Source organism: Salvelinus alpinus, chromosome 9 (assembly GCF_045679555.1).
Source record: "Salvelinus alpinus chromosome 9, SLU_Salpinus.1, whole genome shotgun sequence".
In the NCBI taxonomy this organism is placed as follows: domain Eukaryota; kingdom Metazoa; phylum Chordata; class Actinopteri; order Salmoniformes; family Salmonidae; genus Salvelinus; species Salvelinus alpinus.
The window spans coordinates 22436020-22449120 of NC_092094.1; the positions used below are offsets into that span (position 1 = coordinate 22436020).

The following is a 13101-nucleotide window of genomic DNA, read 5'->3' on the forward strand; positions in this document are numbered from 1 at the left end:
TTGTAATTTCTAAACAGTTCAACCGATATGGATGAAAATACCCTAAAATTAAAGCTGACAGTCTGCACTTTAACCATTGTATCATTTAAAATCAAAAGTGCTGGAGAAGAGAGCCAAAACAACAAAAGTGTCACTGTCCCAATACTTTTGGAGCTCACTCTCTCTGTGTGTGTGTACATATATATATACACACACATACTGTATATATTTTTACATCTTTTAACCATTTAGCAGACGCTCTTATCCAGAGCGATTTACAGAAGTAAGTGTATAGACTTTGATAGTTATTTTTCTTACTTAAGAGTCATGAAACTCATGGCAGCCCGGCAGCAGGGGACAGTGAGATTCTGATGCTATTTGAGGTGATCTCATTATCACAGGCCTGTTAGTTAATCCCAGAGATTAGGTGGCCAAATTGGCTTTTCACCTGGTCAGCTTTCACTGAAGCATATTCAGTCTGAGTTGACTTGGTTCTGTGAAATACGACATAGAATTTCAAATACTGGTGCAGGATCCTGTCACCGAGCATTTAAGTCTGGCTTTAGCGAACAACCATTTTGTAAAAGTATTTTTCCACGAACCACATCTGCGTCTAGGAAATTGAATAGCCTTGAGGCATATATCTCCCTTATTCCCTAGTTAGCTCTCTACTGATTTCTATTCATGAAGGTACCCAGTGTCTGTAATCAGGCCAGGTTAGGGTAATTAAATGGGGACAACATCGAAAAGGCAAAAAAGACAACTTAATCTTCACCATCTATGATTCTTGGGTCGAAACAAGCTTCCAAGTCTGGTCAATTAAAAAGAATACGGCAAGGTCTCAGATTTAGAGCATATTTTAATCACACATAACTAATCAACCGCTAGTTACAATGATCCACATAAGTCTACTTAGATGGTTTCTGATTGTTAACTAATCAACCGCTATTTACAATGACCCATATAGGCCTACTTAGATTCTGTTTCTATGATGGTCAAGAGGTATTATGACAGTGTTAAGCGGAGCAGTGAGCACTAGTGAGCAGTGATATGAAAAGGTATGTGATTTATTTCTTCTTCACTCTTGGAACAGTCACCTTAGCCTCGCTCTCAGCAGCCACCACTTAAATTGGGTCTTTGAAGTGTAAAATCTCTAGCTCCTGGACTTCGCACCAATGGGCCTCATTATTGATTCCTCCAAAAGGTTGAATCACAACCTTGTTAGCAGCTGAGGAAAAGGCTGGGGCATTTCATCTCCTTCATCTGCCGAGTGTGAAAGCTACGGTATCGCCACTAACTCATACGACTAATGCACAGGGGGCTCAAGGTTACAGTCCCTGTGTAAAGCTGCCGCATGTCAATTCCCTCCAGGCACTGATAGACAGTGGAACAGGGAAGAAGAAAAGCCCCCAGTTACACATTGATGTAAGTGTGTGAATTCTAGACTGTCTAGACGGCAGGGGAGATCCATTCTGGATTTCTCACCACCTCTTCCTCATAATAAGTGAGAAACAGAGACATTTCTAAGACAAAAGGTTTGAGATTGAGAACATTTGGACTTGAAATGCTGCACTAACACAGTTCATGACGAGAGTCATGGACATGCAGATTCTATACAAAATCTAGTACTATTTCAGTTGTACTTTCCTACTGAAATACATGCTTCGTCCGTAAAAAAAACTGCTCAACCTGAAGCCATATCATACAACATTTGGCTATTCATTCTCCACAAGTAATTTGTTTTTATGTGAGTGCCATACAGTATATACAGAGTATAAAAAAACATGAAAAACACCTGCTCTTTCCATGACAGACTGACCAGGTGAATCCAGGTGAAAATGATGATCCCATATTGATGTCACTTGTTAAATCCACTTCAAATCGTTGTAGGTGAAGGGGAAGAGGCAGGTTAAAGAAGGATTTTTAAGCCTGGAGACAATTGAGACATGGATTGTGTATGTGTGCCATTCAGAGGGTGAATGGGCAAGACAAAAGATTTAAGTACCTTTGAATGGGGTATGGTAGTAGGTGCCAGGCGCACCGGTTTGTGTCAAGAACTGCAACGTGGCTGGGTTTTTCACAGCCAACAATTTCCTGTGTGTATCAAGAATGGTCTACCACCCAAAGGACATCCAGCCAACTTGACACAACTGTGGGAAGCATTAGCGACAACATGGGCCAGCATCCCTGTGGAACACTTGACAACTTGTAGAGTCCATGCCCTGACGAATTTAGTCTGTTCTGGGCGCAACTCAATATTAGGAAGGTCTTCCTAATGTATACTCAGTGTACAACTGCTTTGGAAAAGTGTGAAAGGTCTGTATTACCACAACTGTTTGCCTATGTCAATGTAGCGTGGTGAGGAATCAGTAATTCCAGTATAACAGCCTGAGGTTGCCTCGCCTTGAGAGTAGACTATCAGACAGTATACTGATATTACAACTGGACTCTGGAACTGTACTGCAAGCAACAGAGTGAACGCACTCAAATGGACTCATTTACTGCTCTGTTGCTGAAATATCTCAAGATGAAACGTCCACCAGTTTGGCTTTGAAAATATAACTGTCATTTTGATCGTTATGGAACCAGTTCCATTTCGGACTCTAAACCCTTCACTTAGCCCTTACCCATTCAGTGTTCACAGAAGACGAGATACACAGTAAGTAAAAGGGACATGGTGGAGGTGAACCACAAATGTTTAATTCCAGGCTCAACCCACTATGCATGTGTGTAGACCTGAAAGGATTGGAGAGCGATATCAGACGGAAACGTGGCACTATTAACATATTGCTTAATCCAATCCTCTCACATCTACACAAAGTGCCTAAGGGGCAGATTTGGGATTAGGCAGCCTATTTTACAGGCTAGGTGGCTCTACTGTTATATTGACTATACAGTCCTTTTAGATTAGAGAACAGAGAGGTAGGAGCTAGGGGAGGGGGATACTGAAATGCATCTCCGCAGTGTTGACAAGCCAAACAAATAGAAAACAACTGATTATCCTAGTTCCTATTCACACCGTCAAACCTTAATGACAAACGGGCAAAACAACTGCTCTGAGGCGTATTCATTTTTCATATATTTTTCCATTAAATTATAGACAAATCTTGAACAAAAGAAATATCCATGTGATGTTACACACCCAATTTTAAGAATTCACTGATTAATAGTCAAATCCTTTGGTAGAGAACTACAGTACCAGTCAAAAGTTTGAACACACCTACTCATTCAAGGGTTTTTCTTTATTTGTATTATTTTCTACTTTGTAGAATAATAGTGGAGATATCAAAACGATGAAATAACACATACGGAATCATGTAGTAACCAAAAAAGTGTTAAACAAATCTTAATAGATTTTAGATTCTTTGCCTTGATGACAGCTTTGCACACTCTTGCATTCTCTCAACCAGCTTCACCTGAAATGCTTTTCCAACAGTCTTGAAGGGGTTCCCACATATACTGAGTACTTGCTGGCTGCTTTTCCTTCACTCTGCGGTACAACTCATCCCAAACCACCTCAATTGGGTTGAGGTCGGGTGATTGTGGAGGCCAGGTCATCTGATGTAGCACTCCATCATGCTCCTTCTTGGTCAAATATCCCTTACACAGCCTGGAGGTTTGTTGGGTCATTATCCTGTTGAAAGACAAATGATAGTCCCACTAAGCGCAAACCAGATGGGATGGCGTATCGCTGCAGAATGCTGTGGTAGCCATGCTGGTTAAGCGTGCCTTGAATTCTAAATAAATCACAGACAGTGTCACCAGCAAAGCAGCCTACACTATCACACCTCATCCTCCATGCTTCATGGTGGGAACCACACATGCAGAGATCATCCGTTAACCTTCTCTGCGTCTCTCAAAGACATGGCTAAAAATCAGACCAAAGGACAGATTTCCACCGGTCTAATGTCCGTTGCTAGTGTTTCTTGGCCCAAGCAAGTCTATTCTTATTATTGGTGTCCTTTAGTACTGGTTTCTTTGCAGCAATTCGACCATGATTCACGCAGTCTCCTCTGAACAGTTGATGTTGAGATGTGTCTTGTACTTGAACTCTGTGAAGCATTTATTTGAGCTGCAATTTCTGAGGCTGGTAACTAATGAACTTATCCTCTACAGCAGAGGTAACTCTGGGTCTTCTTTTCCTGTGGCGGTCCTCATGAGAGCCAGTTTCATCATAGCGCTTGATGGTTTTTGCAACTGCACTTGAAGAAACTTTCAACGTTGATGAAATTTTCCATATTGACTGACCTTCATGTCTTAAAGTAATGATGTACTGTCGTTTCTCTTTGCTTATTTAAGCTGTTTTTGCCATAATATGGACTTGGTCTTTTACCAAAAAGGGGTATCTTCTGTATACCACCCCTACCTTTTCACAACACAACTGATTGGCATTCCCAAAATGTACTTTTAACAAGGCACATCTGTTAATTGAAATGCATTCCAGATAGCTACCTCATGAAACTGGTTGAGAGAATGCCAATAGTGTGCAAAGCTGTCATCAAGGCAAAGGGTGGCTACTTTGAAGTCTCAAATCGAAAATATATTTTGATTTATTTAACACTTTTTTGGTTACTATATGATTCCATGTGTTATTTCATCGTTTTGATGTCTTCACTATTCTACAATGTAGAAAATAGAAAAAATAAAGAAAAACCCTTGAATGAGTAGGTGTGTCCAAACTTTTGACTGGAACTGTATATTGATAATATGAATACATTTTATTTCTAATACCAACAATAGAAAAAGACAACTTCTTAAATTCATTCAAAAATGGAAAATGCTAAAGTAGGCTGGTTTGTTTTTTGGCAGTAGAACAACATGTGGACTACGGAATAAGATGATAGATATATTAGTGGTAGGTTAAAAAAAAATATGAATAAGTTACTTTAGTTCAGGCTTTTTTGTGGGAATAAGGCACCTTGTTGTAAAGTGAAAGATCAAAATATAGCGAGAGGAATGAACAGCAGTGACAGAGCTCCGTGATTCAACGCACCATCAGTGAAAAAATTAAGAGTTCATACCATCAAAGGGGAAACGGATCCTAAAACTACTCCGTCATTGAAAAACATGAGGTTACATTACTTGCACCAAAAGATGAAGATGAAAAAGATGAATGGAAATGAACATTTCCACTTTAGAGCATTTCCCTGGTGGAGAAATAAAATCCCTACGAAAAAAGAAAAAAAAATCCCCCTCACATCAGGAACGGGGAGTTTGAGATATAAATCGTATACTTTACAGGGGAAGAAGAAAAAACAAAAGAAAACAATATCCACCAGCGTAAACATCTAGTCAGGAACATTGACTTCCCTAGCAGTGTTCAGTCTACAATAGCCCTGGCAGGTAGCGTTAAAACCCCAGCGTGCCGTGGTAATTATTGGTTGAGCGGCGGGAGAGTGATGAGTGTTGTTGTGGGAAAGAGCACCAAGGCTGAGCGGCTGGGCCCCAGATGCACAGAGTCCGTAATCTCAGAAATAGAATCAATCAGAGAGATGGAGTGCAGCCATCAACTCCCCGCCGTCACCAATGCTTTTCAAAACAAGGCGCTGCCTCGGTGGTTGGAGCAGCCCGGTGCTGGCTTCTTCGATCTGAACCACACCTCAGCTCGGGGGTCAGGGTAGTAACCCCCTGTGCAGTCCCAGCACCAAACCCCCCCCATGAGATCCTCTTTATTTACTGTTAGAGGTGCCGGACTAGGCATCGATCACTGATTGTCTGACTGCCAAACACAGCAATGAACATGAACACCGCCTTAAACATTCTGAAAATGTTCTTGGCCTGTTTCTTAAACAGCGACCAGGAGATGGAACAAATACTAAGCAATAAAATAGGCCTAATATTTTCTTGGCTGGTTTTTATCTACAGAGTAAATACAACATTCACAGTCAGTCATTTCATATTCCAACAGTTTGAGGCACTGGTTATTATTACAGACAAAGACAGGTGGGGTGGCCCCTGCACTGCTGACCAGGAAACCCCTTATTTAGTCTCCCCATCGGTGACCAGGCCACATAATGAGAGTGGTCCATAGACACTCGCGGATCAGAGTGTAGGCCTCCAGAAAAAGAGAACACACACACACACGACTTTGAATCCTCTGTAGCCTCCAGGCCCCTCCACACTGTAGATGAAACAGACATGAGACCCAAAACGGCATCTCCGTCCGTCCCCTCCTCAGTCAGACTTGTCCTTCTTCTTGCCTCCTCCGATAGGAACTTTATTGGCCACCGCTGAGCCTACTGCAGAAACGCCTCCAGCTACAGCACACACCCCTCCTTTCACCAGCCCCACCCCAATGCCAGGTACAGCGGCCACTGAGGTGACGGCGGTCTTGGTCAGGTCGAAGCTCTTCCCTCCTATCCAGGCCACCCCACCCACAGTGGCTCCCACAGCACCTTTAGTGACACTGAAGAGTCCTCCAGTCACTCTGGAGAACATGCTTGGCTGGGGCGCGGGGTGATCCTTGTTACCGTCTGATGAGAGACAATAGGGTGTTAGTGTTGAGAGAAGTTAAGCAGAGGAACAGAGCAACTTCCCCAGTTTATGGAAAAAGATCTCCGTTCCACATTGTACAGACAGTGCCACAATAGAATGATGAATAGGCTCCTACATGGAAGTTTGTGTCATTGAACCATGTCTTCTGCTTAGAATGGTCTATTGTGACCACATGATAGAGTAATAGCTCCACTAGAAAGATAAAGCTAAATATAGTTACGATGGCCCTCAATAGCCCTCATTGCTTCTAATGACAAAGGAATCAGTGTGTGGTGGGCTAGACAGAAACTGTAGAGCCACTAACAATGCAGAAGATGGAACGGTAATGCCACCTATTGGTACAAATAAAAATGCCTCAAATTCACTCAGACATCGAATTTGTGAGGACATTTAAAAAAGTTCAGGTTTACTATAGTTAGGCCTATTAATAAGATCTTCAGTGATAGGATGGCATTCAAGTTACTGTTACGTAGCCTCCTACATTACTGAGTGTCAGTGTACAATACGTATTATCATTGTCCATTCAATGTTCATCAGCTTGTTATTGATAACTAAAGAGACTGAACTGACCTGTTGGATGCTCGTCTTTGAGGTATGCTGGGATTTCATCCTGCTGCTGCTGCTCGCTTTGACTCATCTTCCCTCTAGGCAGGAGAGAAAACAGGTAAAGTCAACCAATTCATTATCTCTTAAGTAGGCTATATCATTACTTCTTCCCAAATGAGGCACCATAGAGTAAACATTTTGCCTCTGGCAGTTGGGCGTTAGGTTAGGTAAGTTCTTGAAAAACAAGGTGGGGATGGATTGCCTTTGGACTAACCATTCCTCTGTCTGACTTTAAGCCAGGGTGTGCTGCCTGCTTCTAACAACGCCAAACAAGGCAGACCTGTTTACTGTTGAAGCACAGAGAATAAGCAGACAGAGAGACAGATTCAGAGAGCCAGTGGGGGGGAAAAATTACTGGGCTCTCAGCTATGTTCAACTCAACAAGATGAAAATCAAGAAATTTACAGAACATGGAATTCATTTATTTTACTCAATCGGTAGCTTTGTTTTTTGTTCTTATTTGACAGAGCGCACCATCTGCAAAGTAGGATCACAAAGACATTTCAAGACCAGAGCGGCAAGTTACCGGCACCAAACAGAAGATATGCACATGATAGTAATACAAAGACATGATAAAGCCTAATTCTTAGAAGGGAAGCCTTGAACAGAGTCAACATAAGTCATATGCTTGCTGAGGACCTTTGAACATGATCTTATGGACCTAATTAGTGTTGTAGAAACATGTGCTGTTCAACAGCTCTATGTGCATGTAGCCTGTAGGGCATTCCTATGTGGCAGTTACAGTGGCATCAAACTGTACTTCACACTACAGTAAACTAGCCTCGTCTATAAGCAAACTTTGCTCTTCACGTGCCCCCCACAGTTCAACATAGCAAACTCACAGATACACCATTGTGTAAAAGCTTTAATTATCCTATTTCTTTTAGGCATAGCACTAGTCTGGAAATTAGAAATGGACCAAAAAATATCTAGGTGCTGGCTAGAGTACCTTCATTTCACAGTAAAAGGGTTAGGGGTCCAGTTGTGCTTAAGTAAGCAACAATTAAAGACCGTTAATAAAGCCACCTTTTAGGCCTAGTTAGGCATAGAGCCAAGCTGCTGTGAATATAGTTTCAGTAGACAGAATTTGTGGTACATAACTCAGATATGTGGAGATGGAGACAATTTAATAAATTAAATATATTCACTTACATTTAAGTACTAGCTACTTGAAAATCGTTTTGTGAGCATAATGAACATCCAAAATACGTTCAATCTAAAATATTTAAATAAGAGTTGTTATTTAGCTGGGTATGGTCACTGACGTGGCAGCCAATGTCATTCGGCTAACTCCAAAATGAATTACAGTGGATAGATGACATATACACTTGTTACAGTACATAATTAATTTCCCATTTGAAAAATATCAGATTACTTAGCTAGCTGGGTACTATTATCTGATGAATACAAATAAAGAGTAATACTAGCAAGCCATGACCCAACCAAACTCTGTGTTTCAACGGAGTTTGACAAACTAGCTAGGCTAGTTAGCATGCTCAATAGCAAGGCTAGCATAGATGGTTGGCTAGCGTTAGTTAATTAGCTTTGTGTTTTAGCAAAATAGCTATCCTCTCATTCAATTAGCTAGCTCAATTTGAAACAAAACGTTCTACTTGAAACAGTTGTCTGAATATATATATATATAGTTTCAAATTAGCTAGTTAGTGGGGCAAGGGCGAAAAGCAACTTTGTTAGCCAACTTTTTACTAGCTAGCTAGCGAAATCACTCATTGGAAACTGCATGGATAGCTAACGTTAGCTAACTAACAGTAGCTAGATAATCTGCAAACTACTTAACGTTAATTTATTTTAGAGATTGCAAGTGTAGAATGGCTTTTTCTATCTTATAACACGTTTATATAAATCGATTCATGTCTTAAATTACCGCGCGTTAAAAAAAGTACAATTACCTTGTTTTTTTCTGTCTGTTCTCTGACGTTGCAGATATCCTCAACTGTCAGCAACGGGTTTTTTTTTTTCTTAGGAACGAGCTAGCTACAGTGGAGATGGCTAAAGTAGCCAGTAAACGAGGTACTTTGTCGCCACGATAAGAAATAAAAGATAATACTAAGTAAATGGCACAGTATAATAGAACAAAACAATTTGCATAAGTATAATACAGGAACAATTTATAGTCCAATATTTAGTGTTCTGGGGAAACGGGATTTGGGGGAAAGTGTTCACATTTAGTATTTAGCTATTACCAGAGTCTGGTAGCAGCAGTTGTGTGTGTAGCATGAATGTATGCTACGGTGCAGGTGGTCAGCCCAGTTCACGTGTTCAGCAGTCTGATGGCTTGTAGACAGAAACTGTCTCCCCGAGCATGTTTGTATTAGACCTCATGCGCGGATACAGTCTGCCCGATATTAACGGGGTGGAACAGCTCAGGGCTGTGGTGGCATAACTTGGCACATTTAACGTAGCAGTACAAATGTTTTAGTCTTTAAGAAAGACTATAGCTAATCTTTCAAAATGTCGATGTATATATATATATATATATATGTAGCTCTACAATGATAACTGGGTATAATTTAACGCACGTAATGCAAAAGTAGCAATTTTTTTCTATTTGCATATTAAACACGCAACCACTCCATGACACAGCTGAGAATGCACTTTATCTGCATATTGCAGTATCAGGGTCAGACTTGTCAATGTAATGCATAATATGTGCAGTCACAGACAGGTTGTGGTCCCATTGACAATGCTTGATTTACACTAGTCAGTTATGAAGATATTCCTCCCCATCATAGTTATGGTGCAAGATGCACGGTTAAAGGCTTAACTATAGTCAAGTAGTCAGAATGCACACAAAATCTTCAGTGCAAATGTACCAACAACTCGGGCCATCTTGTCAAGCTCTAATCTTCCATGACCAATTTGCATGCCACCCACAAAGTGTATAAGCCAACCAAATCGTCAGATTTATCAAGTAAAAAAAATCAAAAGTAAATGACACATGCAAGAATTCAAACGCTTTGAGTTTTATTATAATTAGACAAGAGGCTACTTGGAGAACAAGTATAAATGCTGGTTGGGAGGCATATTTAGTATTCATCTTCTTCCGCCTCACAACCGTCACCAGAGTCTGCCCCCACCTCCTCATAATCTTTCTCCAGAGCAGCCATGTCTTCTCTGGCCTCAGAGAACTCCCCCTCCTCCATGCCTTCACCCACATACCAGTGCACAAAGGCCCGCTTGGCATACATCAGGTCAAACTTGTGGTCCAGACGACTCCAAGCCTCTGCAATAGCTGTGGTGTTACTCAGCATGCACACAGCTCTCTGCACCTTGGCCAGATCACCCCCAGGCACAACAGTAGGCGGCTGGTAGTTGATCCCCACCTTGAACCCTGTCGGACACCAATCCACAAATTGGATGGATTTGCGGGTCTTGATGTGGGCGATGGCTGCGTTGACATCTTTGGGCACCACGTCACCACGGTACAGCAAGCAGCAGGCCATGTACTTGCCATGCCTGGGATCGCACTTTACCATCTGGTTAGCCGGTTCAAAGCAGGCATTTGTGATCTCAGGAACAGAGAGTTGCTCGTGATAGGCCCTTTCTGCTGAGATGATGGGAGCATAAGTGACCAGGGGGAAGTGGATACGGGGGTAAGGAACCAGGTTGGTCTGGAACTCTGTCAGATCCACATTGAGTGCGCCATCAAAGCGCAAAGAGGCAGTAATTGAGGAGACGATCTGGGCAACGAGGCGGTTCAGATTGGTGTAAGATGGACGCTCCACACCAAGATTACGCTTGCAGATGTCAAAGATGGCCTCATTGTCCACCATGAAAGAGCAATCCGAGTGCTCCAGAGTGGTATGCGTTGTCAGGATGGAGTTGTAGGGCTCCACAACTGCCGTGGACACTTGGGGCGCAGGGTAGACTGAGAACTCCAGTTTGGACTTCTTCCCGTAATCGACAGACAGGCGCTCCATTAAGAGCGAACCAAAGCCAGAGCCAGTCCCACCTCCAAAACTATGAAATATAAGGAATCCTTGTAGTCCAGTGCACTGGTCAGCCTGAGGAGAACGAGCACTCATTAACAATTCATCCAAATTTCACCATGGTGGGACTTGCAACTAGAGATTGAACCACTCACCATTTTACGCATTCTGTCCAGTACAGATTCCACTATCTCCTTGCCAATGGTGTAATGGCCACGTGCGTAGTTATTGGCAGCATCCTCCTTGCCACTGATGAGTTGTTCAGGGTGATAAAGCTGACGATAGTGTCCATTCCTTATTTCATCTAGAATACATTATATTGGCATATGCAGAAAAGACCAGTAGTGTTTAATAAAAAATAAACTAGGTGCCATACAAACAAATCAAGATATTACATGTCAATGTACACCATGACATTTTATACCATTGAGGTTGTAGAGCTAGCTATACAACTATATGTTCCTTACCCACAACTGTAGGCTCCAAATCTATGAAGACAGCCCTGGGAACATATTTCCCACTGCCAGTCTCACTAAAGAAGGTACCAAACGAAGAATCAGCCAGGGAAGCAGTACTGGATTCATGTAGTCTCCCATCTGGTTGGAAACCATGCTCCAGGCAATACAACTCCCAACATGCATTGCCCATCTGGACACCTGCTTGGCCAATGTGTATAGAAATGCACTCCCTCTGTCAAGACAAGAGTAATTGAATTTTAAGTGCATAGCCTAACATTTTCAAAACTGTGCTATATTGCATGTTGTAGCCCAACTATTTGGGGTCATGACAAAGTTGCTCAACTTAAAATGTACTTTTGGCCTGAATACTAGTGCAAACCACAGGAGGTTGGTGCACCTTAAATTGGGGAAGACAGGCTCATGCAATGGCTGTAGCAGAATGGTATCAAATACAAGACACGTGGTTTCCATGTGTTTGATGCAGTCTCAACCATTATGAGCCATCCTCCCTGCAACAGCCTCCACTAGCGCAAACATAACTCCAGAGAAAAGCTCAAAATCGGTATTAGATTTGAAAAGATCACTAAATTAGTAAGACACCAAAGCATTTTAGTAAACTTCAGCTTACCATTGTTCAGCAGCTACAAATGGAATGTAATTTAGGAATGACAGTTCAACAGATTCTTCATGTAAATCACAAGTGCAAACAATAGAAAATATTTTCATATCAACCATTAAGTTTTAGCAAAACCAGATTTGTCAAAAGCACACCACAACAGCCCACTAACCTAAAACACAAAACAAATTGTCAAATGGGCCTGGCTTATAGATGCATCAGCAATCAATTGTGGGGGTGTGGCTTTCAATTGACTTAAAGGGCTAATGTCATTTTTAGCTACCAAGTTGTACCTAACAATAGGGTGATATCAGGTTTTACTATTGCCCCCCCAAATTCAAATCTGGATCTCCAAGCTAGTATCACTGCTTTTCTTTTATTATTCCCCTCTAATCATGGACTGACATAGACCTGGGACACCAGGTGGGTGCAGTTAATTATGTTAGAACATAAAACCAGCAGTACTCCGCACCTCCTGGGTAGGATTTGAATACCACTGCTATAGCCTATCTATTTCAAGATTCAATAATGGAAGTGCCATTCTGACTTTCTTAGGAGCCTAGTACTGGACTAAAAGGAACTTTCTATAGAGGGGTCATTCAATGAATAGAGTGCCTTTTGGATAGAGTAATTTGGTCCCCCAAAAGCATTGTCACGAAGAGCACATATTCAACTTCATGACATACATGTTTTCCCATCTCAAGAGGTTCAATTACGAAGAATTACTCTAAAAGTGACTATAAAGATGTTAAATAGTACTTTTGAAATAAAAAAGTTTAAAGGAATAGTTTTACCATATTAAAACTAGAATTCAGTTCACGTTACAGGGTTGACCTTAAACCAGCGGGTAAATAAATCACAATTCACATGTTCCTCTTGAAGAATCTTCAGAAATGACTTTCTCAAGTAACAAAACTAGGGCTTTAAAATGATGGTGAAAGCTTTTTGGGATTAAGTGGGTTAAAATCTTTCTAGAAGTTGGAAAAAAATGACAAAA

The 13101-nt window shown here is 41.4% G+C and overlaps 2 protein-coding genes across 4 annotated transcripts; both read right to left on the bottom strand.

Annotated features, from left to right (window-relative positions):
- Positions 1 to 820: 820 nt before the first annotated feature.
- Positions 821 to 9466, bottom strand: LOC139584499 (transmembrane protein 263-like). 3 transcript variants are annotated; one of them, XM_071416443.1, is made up of 3 exons: positions 9285 to 9466; positions 7045 to 7118; positions 821 to 6452 (listed from the first exon to the last, which is right to left on the bottom strand). In XM_071416443.1, exons 2-3 carry the CDS (start codon positions 7109 to 7111, stop codon positions 6154 to 6156), a joined length of 366 nt encoding a protein of 121 aa, XP_071272544.1. In that variant the 5' UTR covers positions 7112 to 7118; positions 9285 to 9466; the 3' UTR covers positions 821 to 6153. The 3 variants fall into 3 exon arrangements, with proteins under 3 accessions (XP_071272544.1, XP_071272541.1, XP_071272543.1); XM_071416440.1 differs by lacking the exon at positions 9285 to 9466 and adding an exon at positions 8991 to 9230; XM_071416442.1 differs by lacking the exon at positions 9285 to 9466 and adding an exon at positions 7295 to 7373.
- Positions 9467 to 10048: 582 nt separating this feature from the next.
- On the bottom strand, positions 10049 to 12337 carry LOC139584500 (tubulin alpha chain-like). The gene is made up of 4 exons (XM_071416444.1): positions 12117 to 12337; positions 11498 to 11720; positions 11186 to 11334; positions 10049 to 11105 (listed from the first exon to the last, which is right to left on the bottom strand). Exons 1-4 carry the CDS (start codon positions 12117 to 12119, stop codon positions 10128 to 10130), a joined length of 1353 nt encoding a protein of 450 aa, XP_071272545.1. The 5' UTR covers positions 12120 to 12337; the 3' UTR covers positions 10049 to 10127.
- Between the last annotated feature and the right edge of the window lie 764 nt (positions 12338 to 13101).

Excerpts from the sequence above, each read along its gene's own strand:
- LOC139584499 (XM_071416443.1), bottom strand. The coding sequence starts at position 7,111 with ATGAGTCAAAGCGAGCAGCAGCAGCAGGATGAAATCCCAGCATACCTC. Across the intron at positions 6,453-7,044 it reads CAAAGACGAGCATCCAACAG|ACGGTAACAAGGATCACCCC; the intron begins GTCAGTTCAGTC and ends GTCTCTCATCAG.
- LOC139584500 (XM_071416444.1), bottom strand. Across the intron at positions 11,335-11,497 it reads TTTGGAGCCTACAGTTGTGG|ATGAAATAAGGAATGGACAC; the intron begins GTAAGGAACATA and ends AATGTATTCTAG. Across the intron at positions 11,106-11,185 it reads TGGACAGAATGCGTAAAATG|GCTGACCAGTGCACTGGACT; the intron begins GTGAGTGGTTCA and ends CGTTCTCCTCAG.